We start from the raw sequence: 27,434 nt of genomic DNA, 5'->3' as shown, positions 1-27,434 counted from the left end.
ATATTGAAAAATACTAAACTTTATTAGCGTAAAACATCTACATTAAGCAGCTCCTGGTGTGACAAAATACAACGTTCACAGTAAAAACAGACAAGAGATAAAGAAGTGCGTTACTGTTCATGGGATCCTTTCAGCACACAATGTCCTGGAGTTCAAGATGCTAATCTGTGAAAACAAACAACAAAGTGTGCTGATACAAAGATAACAAGTTTTACTTAGAACTTATTCATAGTCTCTTCTGCTGATTTGTATTCGAGGATTGGGTGAGTGAGGGTGAGGGAAGAACATTGCAAGACTCTGCAAGAGTATGTGATTTCATCACTACACTGTATTCTCTGCCTCAGCAGGGCTGTCACTCACTGTCACAAACAAACTTGTTTTTAATATCTAATATCTACACATCAAAGATACAATGCATTCCCTAGCCTCTTACCCTACGTGCCTAACCCTAAAACCAGGTCTTAAGCATGAAAATGCCTTTTAAAGTGGTGAGGACCAGAGAAAAAATGTCCCTCACAAAGATAGTAATGCATGTGTACACACATGCACACACACCCTTTACTCTAGCCTTAACCATCACAACTAAAAGCTTAACTTTAACCCTTAACCTAACCTAAAACCCTTTAAAAACCCCTTTAAGGAAGACAGTACATGAGGGCCAGTCAAAATGTCTTCTGTTTTCTGGTCCTCACAAAGATACCCATACAATATACACACACACTAAACTTGTTACCCTAACCCTATACCAGGTCTTAACCCTGAAAAGGCCCTTTAAAGTTCAAAATGTCTTTTGTTGGACTTCACAAAGATCTTAATACATGTTCACACACACTTACCCGTTTCTCCTCAGCAGACATCACCCCCTGCACTGCCACCACCTGGTACTGCTTGTGCTTCAGGCTGCTGGGGAACTTCCTGACATGGCGCACGGCTGCGGCGATGGTGTCCCCACTCAGAAGCTTCCTGGTGTCAGACACCGACGAGCCAGGATCCAGAACCAGGAGGCACAGGCTACCATTCTTCCTCTGCTCCAAGCCCACTACAGAGCGGCTGTGACCTGCAGAAGGACATCGCAATGCTCAATTCACAACATGGTTAGATTAATCCATAACATCTGTGAAAAGTTGCAGGATTTCTCGATTTATTCACAGCATAGAGAGAAATAAAGTCCATGTACTGAACTTAGCATAGCTTTCTCCACTGTAAACTCCCTCTTCTTCAGCTAGGAGTTGCTGGCCTTAATTTGCTAATTAAAATATCTGTATTTGTTGTACCGACTTTTCACAGGAGACAGATTTATTAACAATAAGATAATTTGCCTTCGTCACATATATTTGTCACAAAATTGGATTAAGATGGAGCAAGAGATACGGTGACTCTAATTATTATTATTTAATTTATTGTTCTTTTTTTGTTATTTGTTTCATTTTCTATACACTACACACAGCTCCACTCTGACCACATACCCCGGTAGATACAATGGAACCACCAGAGGAAGCTCACGGTTGTTGTATGTTGATGTACTTAATTTCATACATAATCCTATTTAAAGTTCCAGTGCGGAACCTCTATCGCCCCCTGTGGACGTCTGAGTAATTACAAACACAGTGTGCTCTCTGTGACCTAGATTTGTCTCACCCACCTTATAGAGGAAACTTGGAGCCTCATGGTGAAAAAAAGAGCTGCAGCTGTCATTGGCACATGCGGGCACATTGTAAGGTGAGCTATTCAGGTGGCTGTTGGTATGCTTAGTTTTCTGCTGGTGGAGCACACATATCACTCAATCACATTTGTGAGAAGCCAAAATTGTGATCGGAATTAAAAATAAGATTGAGAAGATTGTCCTACTGAATGTCTTGGTATCCACCCTCTGAAACTTTTGGTGGGCACTTTAATTCTCTATCACCATTTGTGCAAAATCTAGGTGTTTTCAGACAGAAATTATGGTTGATACAGTTTTCTCTCCCTCTCAACAGGGACTACAGAGCTTGCACCATAGTTTCTGTTTCTGTCCCCATCCTGCAGAAACCCTGGCCCACACCACTTTTAAACTTAAAATCTGCCAGGAGATGAAATAAAGAAGCGACATATTAAAGAACTAGAGTTGTGAGCGTTTTTCACAACATCAGCACGAACAAACATGAGTGTGGAAAATGTACAGTAAGCCCGACTCCTGAGCACTCAACGTTTACATACTCTCCAGTAACCAGACTCCTGCATCGACTGCATTTTCAGTTTAAAACAGAGTGAGCAGGAAACCTGAACCCTGATATCAGGTGGACAGATTAGAGAAGTTTGAAGAACACAAACCTGATTACCTGGTTGTGACAATGCTGCACTGTGTTTCCAAAACCTTTTTCACAACTGTTTGCAAAAGAGCCAGGGCAGAGAGAGCAGTAGTTGTGTGGAGGGAGAGAATAAAAGCTAATTGGTAGTTTTGCATCATCGTGTCCATAATTATTCAGTCACACATTCATACGAGGGCTGAACAACTTGAGGAAAACTTGTCATTTTGAAGCCAATTTTTTAGTAGGGCTTCAGTTGAATATGTACTGTGTTTAATGATTTATGGGTGGAATTATTAAATCCCCTGTTCTGAATTAAACTTGTTATCATGTTGTTAAAACTGATTGAACAATGTCCTCAGGGTTCCAACACCTTGGTTGACATCCAATTCAAGGACTTTTCAGGACCAATTCCTTCAAATTCAAGAACTAAGTGCGCTGACACAGCTTAAGATGGGAGGGCAACCTCTAACCGAGTACTCACGTTGGGTGAGCCTTGTGTTAAGTGATTAAAATCTGTTTTTTTCTGATGTCCTCCTCTCTTTTCCATCCTTTCAGTCAGATGTATGTCAGACAGTGACAATGTGTAACTGCCATTCAAAAAACCCAAACTATCACTTTAACGGAACACAGAACATGTCAACCAGTGTGTGATACCTTGGTGCTGCAGGTAAAGCGGAGGCAGTGAGGTCTGCACCAGTCTGGGAGGCAGTCTGCTGCCCCTGCTGGCCTGACAGTAGTACTGTTTGATCCACTCAAACAGCCGGGGGTGAGTGTCACCCGGGCCCGTTGGCTGGTGAAAGTCGATGATGTGGGCACTGAAAACACAAAACAAGTCTGACTAAGTATTACACTGATAGCTAGTACAAACTGTCACCTGTTTTCTTTACACAACAGAAAAAGTTGGAACACTAAAACTTAAATAAATACAAAATATGATACTTTTTGACCTGTATTCAATTCAATTTAAAATGTTCATGAATGTTTTGGTGTGAACCCAGACAAGGCTAACTATGCTTTGGCATTTTCTTCTTTGCTGGCTCTGCAAACTATCTTAAGTGGAGGGATCCTGCACAACACAGTTTTTTTGTCTTTAATTTCTCTTATTATTTTTTAATCCGATATGCCTGGCTGTCAGCTGTGGTTGTTTTATGTTTTGTTGAAGGTTAAATTGTAAAAACCTGTAAAAAAAAAAAAAAACTTTACCTGTAAAAACATTGCTCCTTTGTTTTGTTTTTTAAATAGCTGGCCATAAACAATAAAAAGACCTTTGAGAGATTTAAAATCATCCAATAAACATTTTCCTCTGGAGGTAATGGTCCTTATATGCTCCTTTCTTCAAATTATCTTCCCAATTGGAGTAAATAGTAAATAATTTCTGTGCTGTGAAAGAGTCTTAGGACACCATTAAATGTGTTGTTTTAGCAATGCTATAATGACCATAGAGTATAATTATTTCTCAATCACTTTATTTCAAATCATCCAGAGAATGTGGGAAACATGTATGCAGTTTTATAATCACTGCTTTACATGTTAAAGTGTCAAGTATATTAAAACCCTTAAACCCTTAAAACTGGAGAGAAACCCTAATTCACATTAAAAACCTGGGTTTGTCTCATGTCTGATGTGAAAAAAGGTCTATTACACCAGGTTTATTCAAGACATGCTTGAGAATTACATACACATTGTATAAGTTAAACTCATTGACGGCCTGCTAATATACAAGACCAACATACAGTGACATCATTCCAGTCTAAATGCCAAAGATCGCAGACTTTGACTGCTATAAAAACAACAAAGCTTGTGGTACCTTGAGATGTTTGCACAGTACTGTATGAGTACACTGTGGTGTGACTGACAGACGGTATTATCCACTTTGGTTGCACAACCTCAACATGGCTCCAGTCAAACTGCCAATCTCCATGTTTAACAGACCAGTTTGTTTGACACACATACAGGATCTATGCCGCGAGACACATGACCTCTGTACAGCATCATTAAAAAGGACAAACCCTACTTTATCAACCACAATAATGGTTTCAGGGTCATCACCTGGACATCATCATGTTTTTTTGATGATTGTTGGGCCTTGTTTTGTAATAAGGACTGTGTATATTATTACTACTCAATTCAAGCATAGAGTCATGGTGGTGTGACAACTGGCACGATCATCGTGATCATTTGTTCTCCTGAATGGATCACCACAATAAATAATGCCAAAACAAACTTCTGCTGTTGGCATTACAGACACCTTGCAGTGTGGTTGACTTATTGGCTGTTCCAAGAATATGCCACAGGCAAATGTGCAAAATGTCCTGCCAACATCATCTACTTCGATTTGCTTTTCTCACACATGACTTTAAGCCTCATCTCCACCATCTAACAGGGAACACAATGGTCAACAGGGAATAACAGAAATATAATACATGAATAAAGTGGCAACTGGTTGTCATGTCACCCATAAGAATCGCAGCTTGCGCTCTGAAGCCTTCAGGTTTGCGATTTGCCTGGCACCAGGCCTCTATTTGATGTTGTAGATCAAGTGAGAAGTTTATTTTCCTATATGCTGTGTTTCCAGCAAGTGGAAGGGTTTGGTACAGTATGGTACATTATGGTACATATTTTTATTTAGGAATAGTACTAAAATAACTTTTTTGGCAATTTTTGCACCCCTCCCTTAGGATACCAGAGTAAAATGGTACAGTACTGTCAGGGAAAATCTAGACCAGCTCCACCCATGACAGTTAGCTGATTGGACAACAGAAAAACTTCACTCCCTTGCGACCGGTAAAATATCGCTTGGAGGTATGTTGTTGTATCGGTATGACGTCACGCTATGTATTTCACTGACACGCCCATCAGGAACAGCCCATAACTGATCCATGACTGGTGGAGGAAATGCAGACATGTCAGAGTGAAGTAGAGGGAGAAACTCTGTTAACAGCAGAAAAAAATGATGTGAGGCTTCACATATCTGGTGTAAGTCACTGTAAAAGCCTGACTCTTCACGTTAAGGTGAACCATTAAGAGTCTCATGCTGCTCACCTGATCCCCAATGAGGTGAGGAGACAATAGATTTCTGTGGCTCCGATCCAGGCTCGTGTTCCCTGCAGCTGCTGGTTGAAGTGGGACGCACCTTGTGGATCCAAACCTTCTTTCCAAGCCTCCTCAATCATACTTTGCACCCGAGGGATACTTGGCACAGCTCTATCTGCAAAGGAAGGAGAGTAACTAAAATGTAACTACAATGTGGACGGGTTAGGAAAGTTACATTACTGCAATACACATTCTCAAGGTTCTTAAGCTGGTAATCAGGCTGTCAGACATAGTTAATTTCTACTATTTCTATTACAACATTTCAGTTACTTTATATGGCTGAGAGGCTTCAGTGAAAGAGGTGTGTGTGTGTGTATGTTGCAGAGACAGTAACATTCAGCTACAGTGAAAACGTACGACCCTAACGGCAATCACTCGGACTATCCCAATCATCTGCCCCACACTCCAGCTGTGGTTTAATAGCACCTAAGCGGAGAGTTTTAGCGACACCATCTATCAAAGGTTAGATCATTCCTGAGGTGCTTCACCTATGTATATGACAGGTATGAGCATCATGGATGAGTTAGCCGCAAAGCCCAACACTACATCAACAAGGTAGGAAAATGGTGATAATTATTTATAGCATTTTTTTTAATTGACCCAGAACAAAAAGCATATATAACGATTAAATTGCAGCCATTGATTTGTTGTAATTTGTTATTGGCTTAAACTGCAAACTGTTAAAACTAGTTTTAAGCAACGTATATGAGCTTTGTCGCATTTGCTACAGAAAGGTGGCAGAGAGCGTTAACACCTCAAACACCCACTTGTTTTATTGTCTTATACGTGTTACCACCTTCCATGTATTTTAATGCGACTGTACAGCACTGTGGTCAACTGTGCTTAATAATTGATTTGGATAGGACATAAAACCGTTCATGGACACAATTCTAACCAAGCAGGAAGGTAGTTCTAATGCTACTGACCAAGTTGAATACCAACTTTGTTCTTCAAACAGTGTATGAGTCAACTCATAACATGATCACACAGCCCTAATAGTGTGGTTATTTTGTAGCCAACACCAAATCACCGAAGACCAGATGAGACACTGATCACGACAACAATAGTGTCATTAGACCAAGGCACACAACCGTGTGTATGCCCTAGTTTTACCAAAAACAAAGTCATAGACTTTGTCTGCTCTGTTGTCAGACCTATAACTACAGTTCAGTTCACAGAGTAAAGACAACAACATAGCTGTTATATAGCAGCTGTAACTGGCTCTGACAGTAGGACAGTTGGTGAAGCTTAGTCCATTATAGTGTAGACGAGGACAGCTAAGTGAGGATCATCACGCTTTTGTGTGTGACAGAACATCAATGCTGCCCTGCTCCTGAAAACAACTCGAATTACTGCTCGTAAGCCTCTGCCAGTCATCTCAGCAGAATGGTTAAAAACATGTTTGTGTAGTCACAGTGACCTTTGATCTGTACAGCCACAAAAATCTAATCAATTCATCCCTGAATCTGAGGTAACATCTGAGAAAACTGCGTAAAGGTTTCCCCTACAGGCATTCCTGGCAAAAAAAAGTGTTTGACAAGGTGACACCGAGGTCTTCTTCTTCTTCTAATAATGATAATTTCTCATAGGCTGTACACTGAGATCTACATATATTCGGCATATTAGATCATTACCTTTCTTTTTTATTTGAATACAAATGTTGGCTATCGTTAAGCAGAGATATGAAGAAGAAACCAGAATCGAACTAGAGACCAGAACGGTCCATTTACATTGTTCCACACCAGACCAATGGTTTGTGTAAGCTGCCTTATGTAAAGAAGAAAATTATACCTCAGTCCACTAAATTCTGATGAACCAGTCATTGTTTTCTTCTGTTGACTGGTTTATTCCATTCACAGGAGTGAGGTCTTCCTAACCTTTGACCACCAACATGGAAGTACCCTATGTGACGTGTGTAGGGCTGCAACTAACAATTACTTTCAAAATCTCAATTATCAGTTTGGTCCATAAAATGTCAGAAAATGTTGATCAGTGTTTTCAATCCTGGAAATGACATCTTTGTTCTACTCCAGACTAATGTGCTGGCCAGAATTTCAGGTCAGATGTTGTGTAGTGTGGTTGCACACCTTGAAGGACAGGAGAAAATGTGTCTATGTTGTGTAGAGAAGAGAGGAGCATCTGGATGTTTCTGTATCCACAGCCCCAGCCTTTATCCCCCTCTGAGGAGCAGTAGTGGTCCGTGTCTGCACTCAGCCACACATGAGCACAGTCTCTGCATTCAGTCTGGTAGTATTCATATAATGCTCTGACCACACCTTGACACAGAGGAGACGAGAGGGCACGTTAGACAAGTTCAGCTTAGTACATTCCAGCAGCAGATCATCGTGAGTGGAAACCATCAGATAAGAATGTGATCAGCACACAGACATCAGTCCATCACTGCTAAAATTGGTTGATCCATTTGATTAAATCGACGTTGCAATATTGCGTCTTTCTGGGATATAGTTGCACGGTACACAGAATATTATGATATGGGAAAAAACCCAGCAATCTTTAGCAGACAATTAAAGTAAGTCTAAAAAAGAGGGTTATTACTCTAGAATGATTGGAGTGACTGTGAAGTGGAGTGCATCATCTGCATAGAAAAGAACACTAACATAAACAGCTGCCACACACTTCTTTTCAGCACTTTTCTCTTGGTATTTGCTCATTTGCTCGGAGTGTTGGGGGCTGCTCTCTTTTTAAGTAATACTGACCTGTCATTCACAGCTACAAACTAATGTAACAAAGAAGTGGAGATAAATTGATTACATGATGTTACATCACACAGATTTATTTTGTTGATTAGTCATGAAAGTGAAGAGATGTGCAAGGTGTGTCTCAGTGAAGCAGCAACATTAAATTATAGTAGCATGATGTGTTTAATCTAATTCTCTATGCAGAGTCTGTGATGATAATGCTGCTTAAATAATAAGCCCCAGCTCTAGAGTGGCATACATCACTGTGTCTCCAATAGTTTATTTACTTGTATTACATTTTAATTGCTCTATTTTATCTGTTCTTTACCACAGCTCTCATAAAAATGTGACATTAATCCATAATTACTAGACACAAAGACCATTATTAGTTGGTAAACCAAGTGCTTCAGCTCAGGACATGTAGCAACACTCCCACCTAAAACACAAAAACTTTTCAACTGCCTGTTGAAGTGTTTATCCAGCAATACACAATAAAGTTTGGGCAGCCTTTCATGAGTAATTTGTCAGCCATGTAAAGATACCATTGTCATTATTAGAAAATCTATGCTTGGGAAAAATGGAAATAGGCATGAAAGCGTCACGCACACTAAGTCAACCTGCCTTTACCTGCCGACTCTTACCATAACAAAGACAGCACGGATTGACATTTTGCCCACACTGAACCATTTATCCTTCTGTGTGCGTCAGTCATTCTCCTATTATATAATATGGTGTGCAGAACACAGAGTATTTTGAAAAGCACCTGAATAAAACATTAGGTGGATTAACTAACACACACACACACACACACACAGGCGCGCATGTATTTCAGTGACAGAGATCAATGAAAGGAACATTTTGTTAAAGGTGAGGGAATGCTGAAGAACTGGTTCAGGATAAAGCTGTGGACTGTAACAGGGAGTTGACAAATTCTGGGAATCTGAGAGACGGGCAGGAACATAAACTCAGTAGTGTTGATAACCGTTTAATTGGGCCATGACAGCTCTCTTATGGCCGGGTACAAATATACACCTCTGACAACCAACAATGACAATAGAAACCACAAAGATATTAATACTACCCTGTAGTCTTCTCTTTGGCTTCATTTGAGCAAAAGAATCATGCGTTAAAAACTCCCTACTCATTCTAGAATGTCTTTCAGAACAGGGCTATTGAGGTAATCAGAAAATTAGAGGCTGGCATCTGTAAAAGTGGAATAGATCTACAGAAAAACACATTTTATTCCTTTAAAGCAGCAATTCCCAAACTAGGATCAATAATTCCCATATATACTATGTATATACTATGTAAACATGGGGATATAAAAACTCAGTACCTGGCAGAAAATGTCAGATAATTTAAATACTATGGCTTTGTAAGATTTTCTTTAAATCTATTGTGCATATTGTACAGCAATTTAAAACTTGATTACACAACCTACAATTAAAAAAAGGATTTATTTATTCATATTTAATAACCTTTCATGGCCCACCTGCAGTACCTTCACGGGTCACACCGTGGTGCACCCTTTGGGAATCACTGCTTTAAAGGTTGTAGGACATGCACAAACGCACCCCGAGTTCTGGTTCTGCCGTCATCGACACCTGAGGCTAGAGATTCCATCATCTCAGCCCTCTTGCAGTGAAACTCCGAAGGCGCCATGAGGCCACTAGCCACCGCTCTCTCCATGGTCCTCTCCATCTGTCTACGGTAGCCCCCGCTGCCGTCCACACCAAACTGCCTCTGCACAGACCACATATCAAACAGGCCAGGTTAACAGACTGCAGTCTGATAAAAGAGCAGGATTGAAAACTGTGCTCCAGAAAGTACACACATGACAGTGGAGCAATCGAGAGAAAGTACAGCATGGCTGTTCAGATCAAACATAAGTCAAGTGCAAAAGATAGTGATTAAAACATCAGCTTTTATTATGAAATACACCTGCTCCAGCATATTGAATGTTAGGCTTAAAAAGAACTCTAAATGTTTTTGTCAGTCAATTGAGGAGGTAGGTGACTTGTGGGGATTTTTTTGTTGTTATTATTCTTTCTCCATTTGGTTTTTAGCAAAATAGTTGATGATTAATTTACTAACTTCTACTATCAGACCTGACTGAGAGAGCGTTTGTGTGTAGGCAGGAGCAAGAAGCATTTATCCCAACAAAACTGAGCAACTGGGTGTTTTGAGCAGTAGAATTCACCACTGACACTTTCCAGCTCCTCCACTTTTATTGATTTGCAGCACGCTCTGCATCTGGCCAAGTGATTGTCCTTGGGAACTTGGTCAAAATGAGTCTTTGTAATTTTCACTGGTGAGCCAGAGATCTCGGAATTTTGCATTTCCCAGGCATCACGTCGTCATTTGCTCTTTCTTGCTTAATGTTACTCACTCATTGGTCTGCATGGAATCTCACGTCAACAGCGGAGAGAGAGACAGTGGACAGTGTCCACAGCACCGCTGGTAATTATGACTCTATGTTTGTTGTGCATAGGCCTATCATACAATGCAGGACATGAAACAGTAGGTGGCGTCTTAATAACCTAAATATCAACTTATATCCTTTCTTGCACAACATTCAAACGCTCTCAATGACCCATGTCTAACCTTTAAGGACCTTGATATTTTATTATTTTTTTTAGAAGGACCTGTGGGAACCCTGTAATAGGCTTAATCAGCATTGTGGGAACGCAATTGACAATGGATCGAATACAGCTGACACTTGTTTATGTCTGAAAGTTGCACACTGCAGCTTTAATTAGGAATACAACACCAACAAGCCAGGGTGTGGTGCTGTAATTAAGGGGTCCCACCCCACATACTACAGTCTGGCTGACTTGATACACAAGTTGATTGGCTCCAGCTCCACCCAAGGCTCTCAGAGCAGATATTCAAATTATAGGCCCGGATATTGTGCATCCTCCTCGTCCTCTTTAACCCTCAACAGTGGCAGATACTACTTATTACTTCACCCCACGGAGATTCCAAATGTGAATAAAACATTGGTTTTACTACATGGTTAAATGGCTGGTGTTTAACGATGTGTGTTTAAACGATGTAGAATCCAGACCTGCAGCTTCTTGAATTCCTTCTCCTCCTGGGCCTCCTCCTGCCTCCTTCTGATCTCTTCCTCTTGCTGCTGCAGCTGCCTGGCCAGCTTCAGGTCAGAACCCGGACTTCCTGCAGCAACACAAGGAAACCAAAACTTAGAAGGCTTTAAGACCTGTTTCGTAAACATGAAAATGAAAATACAGTGTGTCCACCTGCACTGTTCCCAGCTGCGTCGTGGTCTAAATGCAGCTCCACATGTTCCTGCAGAGAGATGTCATCACTGCAGACAACAGAGCACATGGGGCATTCGGGTCTCGTCTCCCCTACAAAGCAGATTAGTAACAAAAACTTACGTATGTCATGTAACTGGTTGGAGAATGGTGCTGCAAAAACGCAGTTATGCCGTGTTTGCACACCCACCGCAGTCAAACACACCATTGTGTCACTAAAAAAAACTTACAATCTGTGCTCTGAAGAAAAATAATGGAAGCCTTCCAGCATTTTCCATGCTGATGAATAATTGTAGATACATTATCCCTGTCAGCTGTTGCTTCAGGTTGGTTCACTTTTGGCACCGCATGTACGTAATGCAGTCAGCTATGACATCAGCTGCTGAAGCTGTGATGTCTGATGTTTCTCTGCATTGTAGCTGCTATGATTCTTAACTTCATGATTTAAGTGTTCTCAGATTTCAGTGATATTTGTTTTCTGTCTCCCTGTGCCACAGCTATGTCATGCAGCCAGAACAGCTGATCAGAGATAGACACCCGATAGCTTCAGTTTTGCATCAGGTTTTGTCATGTCGGTGAGGCTTCCTATTTTATATCTCCATATTAACAGTTAGACCCATGGTTCGCAACAGGGGGTCCAAGCCCCCATCATGGGGGCACCAGAGATCCCAGATTTGTCTGCTCTGAGGTTGTGAGGTTATTGAAATTATGTGTGCATATTATATTTAGAAACTTCCAATCGCACACTCATTTGGATAATCAGAAATCAGTATTAAAACCAATTATTTTTTAGTCCATCTTTAGCTATTTATTATCATCACCTCTGATCTTTGAACTTCTATGATCATTACTATGTAAGCAAATCTCATCAGGTCAGTTAGCGGCTATACCTGACTGGATTCCTATTGTCAGCATCTGTACAACAAAATATCACATCTGAGAAACGTAAAAGTACCAACAACTTGAGAAGAATTACATTGGCTTTGATTCCATGGAAGCACGGGACAGGTTTTTATCCATATACGCTGTGAATGTAGGAACACAAACCTACAACTGCGGTTCATTATTGCATATAAATGTTTGTAATTATTCACTTTATTCTTTTGGTGTGTGCATAGACAGGGGTTTGGGTTAGGGGACCTGGTTCGTCTTGACATTTGTTCTGCGTCGGCCTAATCTATGTACATCAAGCAATGCAGGGCGCATGAAACAGTAAGTGGTGTCGTAAGAAACAAGGGCACATCAGCGGAGGGAGACATTTAGCTAAATGTGAACCCTGTCCATCCTACTCAAGTGTTGTATGTAAAAACGTGACAGCTCTACCTCTGATTCATAAAACATTTCTGTTATTTCATACTGCAATGATTATTATATTTACTGTTAATTTACCAGTCCTATATGACATTCCTCTGCGCCTCTGACAGACACAAAACCAAGTGACTTCAGTTAACTGCTGAAAATGCCTCCAGTGCAGACAATAAACAAATAAAGTCACAGGAAGTACATTTGTAGCCCAGGGGGCATCTTAACCTTAAGACAATGAAATCTTGTGTCTCTTCAGACCTCGGCTAACTGTCCTGGTATTTGTGGAACGTGTTTGTGTTGCTTGGGAATTTGAAGAGATCCTGCAGATTAGCAGGGTGCTGATTACAACAAGTGAAATAGTTATAAGTGCACATTCTGTACATGGTGGCAAAGATGCAAATCTCATAGACGGAGAAGTTACCTTCAGCTGGGCTCCTCTCCTCCAGGTGCAACTCAACATGCTCCTGCAGGAGAACACTGCTGCAGAAGACCAGGGCACACATGGGGCAGGAGAACAGCCTCTCTGTAACAAATGTTTGTGGGTTTGAGGGTTTGTTTGTCCATCTGTTTATGTTTTTGTGGGTCCTTGTTTTGTTGTTGTGTGGTGTGTATATTATATAGTTTAAAACCCCCAAAAAACTAATCAAATCTAATAAAAAACTAAATTTGAATCACCTTTTCTTGATGAAGACAGACACTTCTGTTTGGCTTTGCTGTGCCCGGGTTCATCATACTCTGATCCATTACAGTGACTGACAGACTCACTTCTGTCCAATGACCTGGATGATTGAGAACGTTCACAGAATGACTCCTGTCTGGTTTCAGTTGTTGAAATGAGGGGTCCAGTGTCCTCAAGGGACAAACGCCCACCTTCAGGTACACTGTTGTGTTTAAGTTGGACTGAGTCAGTGGTAACACCAGAGGCACCAGCGCGTGTCACTTCACAGACTGTATCACAGGACTGAGGGGTTAAACCAGTGTTTGTGGACGCGGCTTGAGCCGCAAACTGCGTCGCTTGCTGCTTCTCTGGATGTGCAGAGCTGATGTGGAAACAGAGTTCGTCATATGACACTCCAGACAAGGAACAAAGTGGACAGTGCATGTTGTTTTCCATATGGTCGAGAAGGAGATGTGTCTTCATGTCCTCCTCCAGCAGTATGTCCTCACCACAGATTTCACAGGTCAGCATGGCTGCAGCCTGCAGACACAAACAAGCCATTTTCACACCTCACAGCGGGCAACTAATTACTATTTTCATACCAAAAATATTCACGTTTGTTTTAATTACTAAGAAAAACTTTAAAACCGAATAATCGATTATCAAAATAGTTGATGATTAATTAATAATTGATTGATCGATTAAATGCCGTTGCAGCCCTACTGCTAATCATGAGACATTTTCTATTTGTGAACCATTCTCCCAACATTGAAATGTTTTTTGTGAAAATTTTAGGAGATTCCTGACTAACTCAGGAAAGCTAATCTGGTACCAGCAACTATGCTGGGTTCAAAGTCACTTAAAAACACCTTTCTTCTCCTTTATGTTGCTATGTTTGAACTCCAGCAGCTTCTCCTGACCATGGCTATATGACTAAATGCACTTGTTGATTTGATATTTGCATTACCAAGAACATGAACCAATGTGACCCTCACCAACAGTTTGGTGAGCATTAACTCCAGCTGTTTGAACCTTCACAGGCAGGAATCATTGCACTACAACAGAATGCAGGTAGTTGAGGATGTTTGTTGTCTTCATCAACAGCGACTCCTACTGGCTGTTCTATGGGCTTGCAGTGGTACAACCTGACATAAACAGGCTGGACTGAGAAGCTGAGGGAAGTAACATTTCTGATGTGTGTGAAATATTTAAGCTGAAGGTACAGTGTGTAAATTTTGCATAATTTATCAGTGACGTCACATGCAGCTGAATATCCCTCACCTCACTCTACCCTTCCACAGACTTAATTGCTGGATTAAGAAAACACAAGAATAAAGATTACAACAGGCTTGTGATACACAGAATTTATGTGCATCTGGCAAAAGACCTGTCCTGGGGAGCGAACACCAGAGAACTGGTTAAGAAGCCACAGCAAAGACCTGAAAACCCTCAGAAGGAACAAACTCCCACAGGAACTGCTCCAAAACTTTTATACATGCACCATGGGGATTGTCCAGACATATGGCTGCACTGTGTGGTTTCCAGCCAGAAAAGGTTGTCTACCTGAAAAATAAAGCTACCATTTGCCAACATATTTTAATATAGTGACTAAAGCATTCAGAGATTTTATTAGCCCTTTGTTTTTTTTCTTATGTCACTGCTGGCTGCCATGTATTCAGTGAGGGTGGGCCTCCATCATGTCTCAGGCTGGTTATTGGTGCAAGGGGAGCACACAATGCAGTCAGCACTATGTGTCAATACCTAATACAATCACAGTTTAACAACCTGAAGCTGACAAAACTACTCATCTGTCCCCATTAGGCCTTAAACAATTAATAGATTATTAATTGAATCAATGTGATGTTTACCTTTTATTCTCAGAACTGTCGTGACTGGTATGACATTTGCAGTCATTTGAGAAAACCTGTAACACTGATGTTTCTCTCATTCGCTGACTGATACATTCCTACAGCATTCATTCTCTATAAGCGTGAGGTCGGAAAACACTGTATGGTGGGTAACCTTAAAACATCCCAAATCAGCAGATTTGAATGGATTTTGGCGTGTGAGGTCGCCGTTGCCTGTGTCAGCAGGATGTGAATGTACTCACAGTGACTGCAGTGGACTCAGCTCACACAGGAGACAAGAGTGTGTCAGATCAGCCAAACCGAACAGCCCAAACACACAGAGCGTAGTTTCTGTACTTTCACATTTACGGCGGCACAAAGAAAAGTGTGACACTTCCGGTACAAACATTCAGAATAAAATTTTCACGAGGATCCCCTTCAATTCAACCCACCCCATACATTTCCTTATAATAATGGGAGGGGATTAAAAAGGCCAATCGTTTACTTAGAAAGCAATCTATGAACTTTTTTTATATTTAAAAAAACAAAAAAACAAAAAACAAAAAAAACATTAAAGGCAAGATTACAAAGTAGAAGACTAAAATATAACTATAAATATATAAATTAAATACATACTCACACAAACTAATTATGTAGACCAAGGCTCATGATGTGACATCATGCACCAGTCGGAGGTTATCTTCTAGATTAAAAAAAATAATTAATCTGAGAAGCAACCGTTGGACAATTCCAACAACTATAGGATTAATTGCACTAATGTGTGTATTGTACTATATATAATCATAGCAGAGCAAATACAGGATAATTTGCGTACTGTAGAGTAAACTAGACTATAAGCACAAAGATAGGCTTAAAATTTGATATATTATTTGAATTACATAATATTACTTTATTAAATTATGTGATCGGCGATCAACAATATATATATATTTCAAATCGTCTCTTACCGATAATTCTACACTTTAATTTCCTTCTGCTGTTGTTTTGTGTTGTGCTGCGTGGCTAGCATTGGCCTGCTAAGGGACTGATGATAGAAATGAGCTTTGCCCATAATCTTGCATATTTACATTAATATGTTAATTAACTTTGCCATTGTAAATACATACAAATGAAAATAAAAAATAGGGTTAAAAAAAGAAAGAAAAAGAAAGAAAGGATACCGAGGACGTCAGAGTCACAGCTGGCGGTAGTGACGCAGTATTGTTGACGCGAGGGGTTTGCTGGGAGAGTTTTAGCAGGACGCCATTTTGCTCCTGGAAACGGAGGGAGACCCGCAGAGGTTGTGGTGATAAATCACCTGTACTCACTCTCAGGTATTGTAGTTCCCCGACTGGTGAGATGCATTTCTGTTGACACTTGCTGTGGCATCCGATGTGATTGTCGGCGCGATTTAACACTCTTGAATGACGACTCCCCAACAGCGTTAGCTTCAGAGGTAGCCGCGAAGCTATTTTGATAACTGACCAGAGCAGTCCCAACCCTTTGCCGGGGAAGTGTGACTAAAGTTCAGGCACGGGTGCTGCTTAGCTCAGGTTCAGCCGCGTGTGTTTAGACTTGGTTGGAACATGCTCGGCTCATGCTAGTAATGGTTGTTAGCATGTGACAGCTAACTGGCGGCTTAGGGGACTTGGATATGACCGCCTCCCTGCCTGGTTACCGCTACTATAACATGGCCCAAAGCACACAACCAGAAAGTGACGTGTTATATAATGTCGCCCCTGTCACAATGACATTTCACCAAGAAAACCTTAGTGGCATTGTAAAGACATACAGCATCACATTGGGCATTACTGTAAAATTAAACGAGTTTTATTGTGTCGTTATGTAGTGTGTACAGAGATCTATGTAGTGTTGAGAGATGATAAATATCACTAGCATTAGATTACATGTCATTTATCAGACGCTTTTAGCCAAAGCGGCTTACAATAAGAACGGCAACGGTTATTCGATTAATCAGCTATATTTAGTCAACTTTTTTGATGATCAAATAGTCAGTTTGAGTGTTCTGTGTGTCACGAATCAAAACACGTGTGCTGATTTTTCAGCGTCTTAAATGTGAATATGTTGTGGTTTATTTGCTTCATATAACAAATACATCATTTAAATGGAATTATTTCTGTTTGTGGATAAAACAAGGTGTTTGAGACAAAACAGCAAAAAGCCAAGAACATAAAACATTTCATTCCAATGAAAGAACATTGCCACATGACAATCAAAACAACATTTACTCTGTTTTCTAATTGAATGATCTAAATATTAAGATTAAATAGAAATAGAAGAAATACATTTTGCAATACATCATCCGCAATACAGTTGCAATAAACAAAAAGTGTTCACTACACAACCAAGTCAACTCACCTTGCCTAAATGCTAGTTTAGATTGTGTGCACCTAGAACCTTGAAGCATGTCAATTTTGACTTTTCAGACACAATGGCGAGTCCAGGAAAAGACAGCTACAGGATGAAGAGCTACAAGAACAAAGCACTGAATCCTCAGGAGATGCGTCGAAGAAGAGAGGAAGAAGGAATCCAGCTGCGTAAACAGAAAAGAGAGGAACAGGTAAACAACTTAACATTTTCCACAGTTAGTGACCTTATTTTAATTGCCTCCAATTATGTCTGTTGTAGTGATTGCTTGTATGTGGTGAGCTTGAATTTAGATGAGGTGGTATGTTTGTGTGCCATCGCCAATGCAGTTTATTAGTTACAATTTAAGAAATGCAGACTTACTAGGAGGGTAAAGTACCAAGAGAGTACTCTTGGATTATTGGCATAAATTAAATGTAAAGACTACCTAACCCCAATCAGCAGGTAAATGATGAGCCTCTGACTTTGTGCCCACAGCTGTTCAAGAGGAGAAATGTATGTGCACCTTCAAATGATGAATCAATGCTGGATTGTCCAATCCAGGATCCAGACATCAGCTCCACAGTACCTGTTGCAGGTGTAAGTGTACATGGTTGTATTTTTTCTGTAAATGTATTGATCTGGCCTGACTTAAGGCCTATTATTAACCTCCGTGTTAACCTGTTTTTTTTTTCTTTTGACTTTGCTTAGCTGCCAATTGATATGAACATAACATTAAATATTTTGATTTTTGTCCAGGATGGAGTTATAACTCCTGATATGATTCAGATGATCTTCTCTGAAGACCCAGACCAGCAGCTAATTGCTACACAGAAATTCAGGAAATTACTTTCCAAAGGTTTGTTCCACATGCTGTGAAATCCAAATATTTACATAGAGTGAACAATTTGACCTGGATTTTGAAAAGAAGTGTCTCAATGTTGCAACTCTATAAATAAATGTGTTTTTTGACAATCATATATTCGGCAAGGTTTGTCTTCATAAGCAAGTGACATCTGGTGTGTTCCTGTGCCCAGAGCCGAACCCGCCCATAGACGAGGTCATTTCCACCCCTGGTGTCGTGAATCGTTTTGTGGAATTCCTGAAGAGGAGTGAAAACTGCACATTGCAGGTGAGAGCTGCAATACACCAAACAGTCTGTTTTAAAGAGGCCACTCTGTGAGCATCAAGACATGTCAGACTCATGTGGTGTTTTACATGATAGTGGAAACATTAAAGGAATATTTCACAGTTGGAAAGATGAATGTCTATTAAAACTGGGTCACCTATGTAGTAGAAATGTGAAATAATATATAATAAGCAATTGCCTCCTTGGCCGAGAAAGGCAGAAAAATGTAATTTAGGCTCATGTAGATGAACAACAACAACTCCCAGAATGCCCTGTGATTCTCGTTGTCTCAAGCTTCGAAGCAGATGGCACTAGTTGTGTAAACGCACACATTCCTGTGAGAAATAAAATATATAAAAATACAAAAGGAAATACTCCCCACCCGCGGCCGGTGCAGGCACTCGCCGCCACCCACGTAATGGAGGTCTTTTCCCTTGCAGCCATATCAGTTTGAAAACTATTCGCTCATTGTCGTTCTCAGTTTACTCTGCAGAGCAAGAGCCGGTTAGCGTAACTGTTAGCAAATATGGCGGACATTATGTTTACATTCTGTGAATGAAGTCTCGTCCCCCCTATGGGTGTGTCTAAAAAAGTGTGGATCTGGTGTTGTAGTTTCAAACCTTGAACCGACGTTTGCCATGTCCTGCTCTGTAGGGCAAATGCTGGAAAGGGAAAAACTGATTTTTTTACAACTCAGTGGAAAACTGAAGGAGGGAAGCACAATTAAAAAAAAAAATACTACTGCTATTCTAGCGATACAAAGCAATGTGGGCAGTGTTCAATATTAGATTTTTCTATGAGATATGGCACTATATTATAAGTATTAATAAGTATTCTTACACACAGTAATTTATACCGATCAAAGTGTCAAATACATCAAAAAGTTCTCTTACAGTAATCGGTTCTCTGTTTGAGTCATTTGTGGTTAATCCTCTGAATCAATGTTATAAGGTTCCTGGTGTTTTTGGTGTTCAAGGTCACACAGAAACAGATTGAAATGTAAACAAATGTTTTCTTTGTTGTTTTAAAAGTTTCCTGTGAACACAGCATCATTTCAGGAAATATCTCTATCCACATGAACCCCCTCAAAATGTCTCAAAACACTGTAGTACAAATGACAGGCCTGTAAGTGGCACTGTTGCACCACAACACCAAAAACAGAGCTGATGTCGTTATACATATTACAATGTATACAATTATGGAAATGGAGACGGAACAATCTTGTGACTTCCTGGCATAACCCTAACTAACTTCTGAGAAGGAAATCGTCAGTTCTGTACAGATACCCCTTGCTAAATTTTACTCAAGTACAAGTAAAAATACTACAGTCAGATGTCTACTTAAGTAAAACTACCGAAGTACTTGTTTTTAAAAGTACTTGAGTATCAAGAGTACATTTTCTAAATATTGCATTACTACTGCCACAGTGATTACATTTATGTACAGAAATGTCCTACATGGAGTGATGAAAAATGTTAATGTTAATATTATCTGACCATGGAGTTCACTTTGACGGAAAGCTAAAGTTGATTGCTGATAGGCTGTCCTAATCAGTGGCGTGTGCACAATCCAATCACATATTTTATTTTATTTATTTTTTTAGAAGTATCGGGTACTCAAGGTTATAGATAGAAATGTAGCGGAGTAAAGAGTACAATATTTGCCTCTCAAATGTTCTTGAGTAAAGTCATGAGTACTCCCCAAAAATTATAAGTACAGATCCCTCATAATTGTACTGCGTGTGTGTATGTTTTCAACAGTTTGAGGCAGCCTGGGCTCTGACCAACATCGCCTCCGGAACCTTCCAGCACACCAAGGTGGTGATTGAAACAGGAGCCGTTCCTATTTTCATTGAGCTGCTCAACTCTGAGCATGAGGACGTACAGGAGCAGGTGAGAGATCACAACATGTTCTATATTATAAAACATCCAAAATGAGCAGCAGGACCATTGTTGGGGTTTTAAGGCACTTTAAACGTTTTTTTACCTATACATTTTTACAGTTGAATTGATATAAAATTTGAAAAAATTAAAACCGCACACTTTCTGAGCACACCCCGAAATTGGTAATTTGTTGTTATTGCCATTTTACAATTTAGATGTGTGCCATTTACACTTGTATTTAGTATCACCTCCTGTGACTGTTGCTGACATATAGGGAATCAAGGAACTTGGTGAAATCAAAGATTTAATCCCACCTGAGGAAGATGAAGGATGTTACATTACAAATGTGTGTAAAAACCACATATCTGACAAATGACAAGAGCTGCTTTCACACTAAACTCTGGAGACTCTCCAGAAACTGCCCAAAGGGGCTGAATGTGTATATGCACATTTTCACAGACGTTTCACAAGAGATTCTCCTATCAGCTCCAAGGTATAGTATCAGTTACATGCTTATGCTAGAACGCAGCATGAGAAACTCAATAGGATCCACAGCTGCGTTCTTTATATGTAAACAACACACTGGTGAATTTTTGGACCTAAATCTCTGGACATTACCCAGACACCATGTTTGAAAACAGCTAAGGTCAAAAACTCAGGTTTTTACATGAGGAGACAAAGATGAGCCAAAGACCACTGTGTAGAAAATGATTATGGAAGAAGCTGAAAAATCTGAGAATTTTGTTTTAATTCTTTAAAAAAACACCAAAACTTCAGCCCTGTTAGTGGTGACAAGTGGTGACATGCCTTCTGTGTTCACTTCTGTAATGTTTCAGGCCGTGTGGGCGTTGGGGAATATAGCAGGAGATAATGCAGAGTGCAGAGACTACGTCCTCAACTGTGGCATCCTACCATCTCTGCAGCAGTAAGGCTCCTTTCTTTGTCTCTTTCTGAATGTGTCAGTTGCTAGATTTAAAGATTATTAAAACTGGAGCCTGTGTTGTTGTGTTTAGGTTACTTGCTAAATCCAATCGTCTCACAACAACACGCAATGCAGTATGGGCTCTGTCCAACCTGTGCCGAGGGAAAAACCCACCACCGGACTTTGCCAAGGTCAGTCCAGTGGTTACAACTGAATCTGAATATTGATTTTAACCATAACTTTGCTTTCAGCAGTAGTGTTTGGGTTGCTCATATATTGCGGTGTTGAATTGTGCATGTGTCTTTGTTGTCCTTGTCTGTGGTGTGTTCAGGTGTCTCCTTGTCTCAGTGTGCTGTCCAGGCTTCTCTTCAGCAGTGATCCAGATGTGCTGGCGGATGCCTGCTGGGCTCTGTCCTACCTTTCTGACGGCCCCAATGAGAAGATCCAGACAGTCATTGACTCTGGAGTGTGTCGCAGACTGGTGGAGCTGCTCATGTAAGAAACTGACAGTTGCCCATTATGAAAGACTATTAATTTCCTGGTGTATTAGCAGGGAAATGGGCACTGCTGTATTGTCAGTAGCTGACGCTTTAGTTGGAGGGAAATTCCAGTTTATTTAAAATTGTACATTTTCTCAACACCTGGAATCCCCAGGGACAGTGAAAGTTATTTTGCAAAACTCAGCCTTTCACTTGTAGACAAACTGGTGTGAGTAGATTAACCTGTACACCATGTGGATCAAGGCCAAGAGCAGGAGCTGAAGAGCCTGAGGGATCCCTGTTGCAGGACAGACAGAAGTACAATACATGTAAACACTACAGTTTTTCCGTTACAAGTAGTTGTTAACAGGTTAATATTCAGTAGTCGCTTTACAATTAACAGCAAATATAGCAAACAGTAAAAGCAGCGCACAGAAAAGGGTTAATTGAGAATGATCAACCACACTGTCACTTCATCTTTAGCTTTCTCTTATCTCAACTCAACACTGTTTCCACAGGCACAGTGACTATAAGGTGGTCTCTCCTGCTTTACGTGCAGTGGGCAACATCGTAACAGGAGATGACATCCAGACTCAGGTAGACTGTCACCTCCTCACAGCAGCCACAGACTCATTCACGTCATTGATTCACTCTTTTTTTCTTTGTCACGGATCAAACACAGTATTCATTTTCAACGTATGATTGTCATCCCAGGTAATCTTGAACTGTTCAGCGCTGCCATGTTTACTCCACCTCCTCAGCAGCCCTAAGGAGTCCATTAAGAAGGAAGCGTGCTGGACTGTATCCAACATCACAGCAGGAAACAGAGCTCAAATTCAGGTAAAAGCAGAGTCACCTGGGTTTAGTGATTCATGTGTGAAGAGAGGCGGCTTCTCAGCTGACAACATTTCTTCTCCTTTCAGAATGTCATTGATGCCAACATCTTTCCAGTCCTGATTGAGATCCTTCAGAAGGCGGAGTTCCGCACAAGGAAGGAGGCAGCGTGGGCCATTACCAACGCAACCTCTGGGGGCACTCCTGCACAGATCAGGTGTGTTTACCAGACTTCCTCTGGGCCTCTGGTTCTTAAAAGTTGCTTCAGACCTGAATTATGTCCAGACATTTTCCTGAAATTGTCCAGAGGGTTTATGAAAGAATACAGATGTTCCCAAATGTTGTTCCAAATATTTTCTGGAACTTCTCCTTCGAGTTCCCTTGTCAGAAAAAAATGATCAAGTGAGCTCATTTGAGAATACACCACACATCACATCTAGTGAGTGTCTTGCCTCCTGAAAGCTTGAGCCAAGCTCAAATCTTTGCCTGGATGGTCTGGACATTCTCCTGCTTTTGGGAACATGTCTAATTCAAACAATCTCCTGCTGCATTCCTTATTAATGAGATGTCCAAACCCAATATTTTGGACATTCTTTAGACTTCATGTCTGAAAATGGCTCCAGGCAATACACGTGAGTCAAGTAATGGCTCACGTGTATTGTTATAAAGTTAAGAAAGTGTGTGTATCCATTTTTTTATGTGTGTATGTATAGACTTTCATGTGTTTTAACACATGAAACATCTTTATATGTTTATTTATCTTTAATGGACTTTTTAATGTTACTGTACAGCCCCAACTGCACTGTTTCTAAAAGTGCATTTGAAATAATATGGATTGGGTTGATTGGATGAAATAAGTCATAAAATTGCATTTTTAGGAATGAAATGGACTTAAGGTAAAACGTTTGTCACAGGTATCTGGTGTCTCAGAATGCCATCAAACCCATGTGTGACCTGCTGACAGTGATGGACTCTAAGATTGTGCAAGTGTCTCTGAACGGCCTGGAGAACATCCTCAGACTTGGAGAACAGGAGGCTAAGCAGAATGGAACGGGCATCAACCCGTATTGTGCTCTCATCGAGGAGGCTTATGGTACATTTGACCTCACTCTTCACACTTGTAACATACAGTATATGGACAGAAGTTTTTGGACACCTCACCATTACGGGAACAGGGACTGTAATGACATATTCAAATACATAATACAATACTTAAATATGGAGTTGGTCCCCCGTTTGCGTCTATAGCGGCTTCCACACTTCTTGAAAGGCTTTCCTCAAGATTTTGTGAAGTGTTTCTATGGGAATTTGTGCCCATTCATTCTGTAGAGCATTTATGAGGTCAGGCACTGATGTTAGACAAGAAGGCCTGGCTCACAATCTCTGTTCCAGTTTATCCCAAAGGTGCTCGATGGGGTTAAGGTCAGGGCTCTGTGTGGACTGAGTACTTCCACACCCAACTCGACAAACCACGTCTTTGTAGTTTAGCACTACTATAGTAAAATAAAACATTTGACGTCATCATTTTGGGAGACACCGCTCAACATTAATCAACAGTTTTTGACATTTTGTGGACCAAACAAGTACTTGATTAAATTATATCATAATTGATTATGAAAATAATGGTTAGTTGCAGCCCAAACTGCCATTAATCAATACTGGAGCGTGTATTAATTGACATAAACAGAACCAGAACAGGAAGTATAAAAATATGGAAAAAACTTCAACACTGTAATTAACTAACTGCCTGGATTCTGAGGTTTGACTGATGAGATCACTCTCTTCCAGTCTAAGGAAGTAATTGCTCATCTGTGAGTACACATGTCTCTTTGAGGTGTCTGAAAGAATTTATGAGCCACTGTTGCCAGTCCACATTCCTCACAGAAAAAAAACTGTCTTAACCTTGACGGCTTTACCATTCAATCACACACCAATTAACATCCTTATCTCTTACCAGAAATACTAGAATATTGTTTTACATTTACATTCCATGTCACACAAACCCGTATTCCAGTTTAAAAATGAATCACTTACACTTCATGTTTTGCATAAAAAGTACAGCTACAAAGCCAATCTGTGTTTAGACTAGGAATGGGATAATACTTAATCATTAATAATAATCATTATTGTCAGATGCATATCATTAGTGTGACCACAACAGAATTGAATTTGAAAATGTAGTAATGTGAATGTAGCCTTTGAATCTCGCTTGTTGTAAACTCAGGCAAAGAAGACTAAGATACAGTTTTGAACTGTTCCAAATGTATTTGTTATCATTAGGTATAAGTTTAGATCCATCCAAGCAAAGACTACTAAAAATGGCTTTCTCTCTACAAGCCATAAGACTCCTGTAGTAGTGTTGTAAAGAAACAAACTGTGTGCATTTTGCCTTTTATCTTTGGAGGCCTGGACAAGATCGAGTTCCTGCAGAGCCACGAGAACCAGGAGATCTACCAGAAGGCCTTTGACCTGATTGAACGCTACTTTGGTGTGGAGGAGGAGGATGCCAGCCTGGCCCCACAGGTGGACCAGAGTCAAGGCCAGTTTGTCTTCCAGCAACAGGAAGGGCCCATGGAGGGTTTCCAGCTTTAACTCCATCTCCCCTTCCACCACTCCTTTTTCCTGGTCTCTGAGCATTGGCCTGCGAACTCTCCTGGGCCCTCACCTCGCCTCTGCTGGACCAGCTTCACCAGTTCCTCCCCACACCTCCACCTCTACTATGCCTTCACAACAACGCGTTCTCCAAAGGACAGAGTTCTGGGGATATGGAGATGTAAAAGACAGCGCATTTATGTCCTTGAGACTGTGGGAGCCTGAATGGAGGCTGGTTTCATCCCACTGATGAGTAGTCTATGCCATCGAAAGCCTATTCATATAATTTTTTTCTTCAGTGCTACAGTACGATGTTGCTTTGACTTCCCGTGTTTTTTTTTGTTTTTTTTTTACCATTCTAAGTGAAGTTAACACTTACGTTACTACTAGAATCCACTGTTTCCAAATCAGCACCGTTATCCCTTTTTTTGAATGTGAAACTACCTCTTCAGTCTTCTGAAAGAAAGAGGGACAGAAACCACATCAGACTGATCTATTTTCTTTCATCATGGCTAATATCTAATCATGCGTAGTGACTGACCTGTCAGCAGACTGGAGGCAGGTCGCAGTTGTAAATACAGTACGACTGCACGTCCTGGTGTCGCCATACTTTAAGTCAGTAGCAGCTGCATGAGCTCTCTGCGTTCTTTGTCCTAAAAAGAACTTGACGAGGTCTTTTATTTATTTGTCTTCTGAAAGGTAACTGCTTCCAGGATTATGTATTCACCCTGCAGTCTGGACTCGGTAACAGTGTTTGCTCTTCACATGTGTTTTTGCTGCTTATTTTTAAGGGTCTTTATCTCAGAGAACTCTATGAGAACAGGACAGAAGCACTGACTGTATGTAAAAATGGATGTGGTCTTCTCGTTTGAGAAGTGAGGCTCATAGAAGTCTACCACCAGGGGCTGACTCCACTGGTCACATGCAGAACTCGATTGAATTTGATTGGACGTCGTCTCACTTCATCTATAATGTCAGTAAACATTTTTCTCAGGAGTTACTGGTCTCAATCGCTAGTTTCAGGTCGTCTTCAATAGCACACAATGTCAATTTTGTTTCCATTTAGAGAAAAATAGAAGATAAAACATGGCACATAATGAGAGTGATTGACAGCTGGTATTGTCCAATAGGAGCCTGGCTGCAGGTGACATCTGTGATGTTCTGCGTTCAAAAACTGTCACAAAGTCACAAATCTTGAGCCTTCAAAAGAGTTTGCTTTTTCCATTTTTATATACAGACCATGGACGGGAGGTGTCTGTGTGACGTTGTGCAGTGTGTGCAACAGTCCTGAGTTCAATAAGATCTTCGTTCCGTTTCCTGATTGTTGTTCTGAACTCGCAACATATGTAAAATATTTTTTTCTGCCTGCATGTGATGGGATTAGTCAACCGACTTGGTAGGTTTTGTATATTATATATACATGTAAGACATTGTTAATGTATTTAAGTGGCTGCAGGAAGGTGTGATATGCAATTACAGTTTATGATGCAGTTTCCGGTCCATCACTGCTTCTCCCTCGTGGTTTGATTTTGAGGTTTGTCTCCTCTCAGCCTTTATGCAGCAGTTTTTTTTTTATTTTCTCATGGTCTCAGTTTGTCTTTTGAGATGGAAGCACAGTGTTTTCTTGTTTTGTTTCAGTTCCAGACCTGAACCACATGCATATTCAAGTACAGCAACATGAATTGGTGGAGAGCCGAACATGAAATTAATCTATATTTATGTGAAATGGAAAATATTTGTAATGCAGAAATTACATCAAGAACATTTACTTGTGTATAGTTTTCTAATATGTCTGGTTTGTATGATTGTATATCTCTCTTTTTGTTTTTTAGGGTTTAGTAGTGTCTTTGTTTTCTGTGGCTTGTTGTGGCTCTCGGTAGAAATGCGTGTTGAACTCCAGCAGCCTGTGTACAACAGTGAAGTACTGAATTACTGGACGCAGCTGCAGTCTGTGCTTCTTAACACTGACTGGATGACAGGTGTCGTTATGAACCTGCATTTTCTGCACATAACATTGTGTAACAAGAATTAATAAACTGATCTGTTGGCTGCAAACCTGA

At 40.5% G+C, this 27,434-nt stretch overlaps 2 protein-coding genes across 6 annotated transcripts; one reads left to right on the top strand and one right to left on the bottom strand.

Annotated features, from left to right (window-relative positions):
* On the bottom strand, window positions 1-16,852 carry LOC122762545 (zinc finger containing ubiquitin peptidase 1). 5 transcript variants are annotated; one of them, XM_044017753.1, is made up of 11 exons: window positions 16,497-16,852; window positions 13,339-13,861; window positions 13,085-13,186; window positions 11,341-11,451; window positions 11,148-11,257; window positions 9,655-9,823; window positions 7,469-7,657; window positions 5,331-5,496; window positions 2,943-3,103; window positions 837-1,057; window positions 1-165 (listed from the first exon to the last, which is right to left on the bottom strand). In XM_044017753.1, exons 2-11 carry the CDS (start codon window positions 13,850-13,852, stop codon window positions 118-120), a joined length of 1,791 nt encoding a protein of 596 aa, XP_043873688.1. In that variant the 5' UTR covers window positions 13,853-13,861; window positions 16,497-16,852; the 3' UTR covers window positions 1-117. The 5 variants fall into 5 exon arrangements, with proteins under 5 accessions (XP_043873688.1, XP_043873689.1, XP_043873691.1 ...); XM_044017754.1 differs by lacking the exon at window positions 16,497-16,852 and adding an exon at window positions 16,350-16,397; XM_044017756.1 differs by lacking the exon at window positions 16,497-16,852 and adding an exon at window positions 15,809-15,833.
* Window positions 16,419-27,434, top strand: kpna5 (karyopherin alpha 5 (importin alpha 6)). Its single transcript, XM_044017757.1, has 14 exons — window positions 16,419-16,502; window positions 17,616-17,749; window positions 18,034-18,135; window positions 18,295-18,394; window positions 18,573-18,667; window positions 20,425-20,556; window positions 21,384-21,472; window positions 21,561-21,660; window positions 21,801-21,964; window positions 22,467-22,545; window positions 22,663-22,788; window positions 22,872-22,999; window positions 23,697-23,875; window positions 25,187-27,434. Exons 2-14 carry the CDS (start codon window positions 17,621-17,623, stop codon window positions 25,372-25,374), a joined length of 1,611 nt encoding a protein of 536 aa, XP_043873692.1. The 5' UTR covers window positions 16,419-16,502; window positions 17,616-17,620; the 3' UTR covers window positions 25,375-27,434.

The sequence above is a fragment of the Solea senegalensis genome, unplaced genomic scaffold (genome assembly GCF_019176455.1).
Source record: "Solea senegalensis isolate Sse05_10M unplaced genomic scaffold, IFAPA_SoseM_1 scf7180000015790, whole genome shotgun sequence".
NCBI lineage: Eukaryota > Metazoa > Chordata > Actinopteri > Pleuronectiformes > Soleidae > Solea > Solea senegalensis.
Note: the sequence above shows the minus strand (reverse complement) of the source record. Positions and strands in the feature narration are given on the sequence as shown.

Excerpts from the sequence above, each read along its gene's own strand:
- LOC122762545 (XM_044017753.1), bottom strand. The coding sequence starts at position 13,852 with ATGCTGACCTGTGAAATCTGTGGTGAGGACATACTGCTGGAGGAGGAC. Across the intron at positions 11,258-11,340 it reads CGCAGCTGGGAACAGTGCAG|GAAGTCCGGGTTCTGACCTG; the intron begins GTGGACACACTG and ends GTGTTGCTGCAG. Across the intron at positions 3,104-5,330 it reads CTCACCTCATTGGGGATCAG|TGCCCACATCATCGACTTTC; the intron begins GTGAGCAGCATG and ends TTGTGTTTTCAG.
- kpna5 (XM_044017757.1), top strand. The coding sequence starts at position 17,621 with ATGGCGAGTCCAGGAAAAGACAGCTACAGGATGAAGAGCTACAAGAAC. Across the intron at positions 18,136-18,294 it reads CCACAGTACCTGTTGCAGGT|GATGGAGTTATAACTCCTGA; the intron begins GTAAGTGTACAT and ends ATTTTTGTCCAG. Across the intron at positions 21,965-22,466 it reads AGACTGGTGGAGCTGCTCAT|GCACAGTGACTATAAGGTGG; the intron begins GTAAGAAACTGA and ends CTGTTTCCACAG.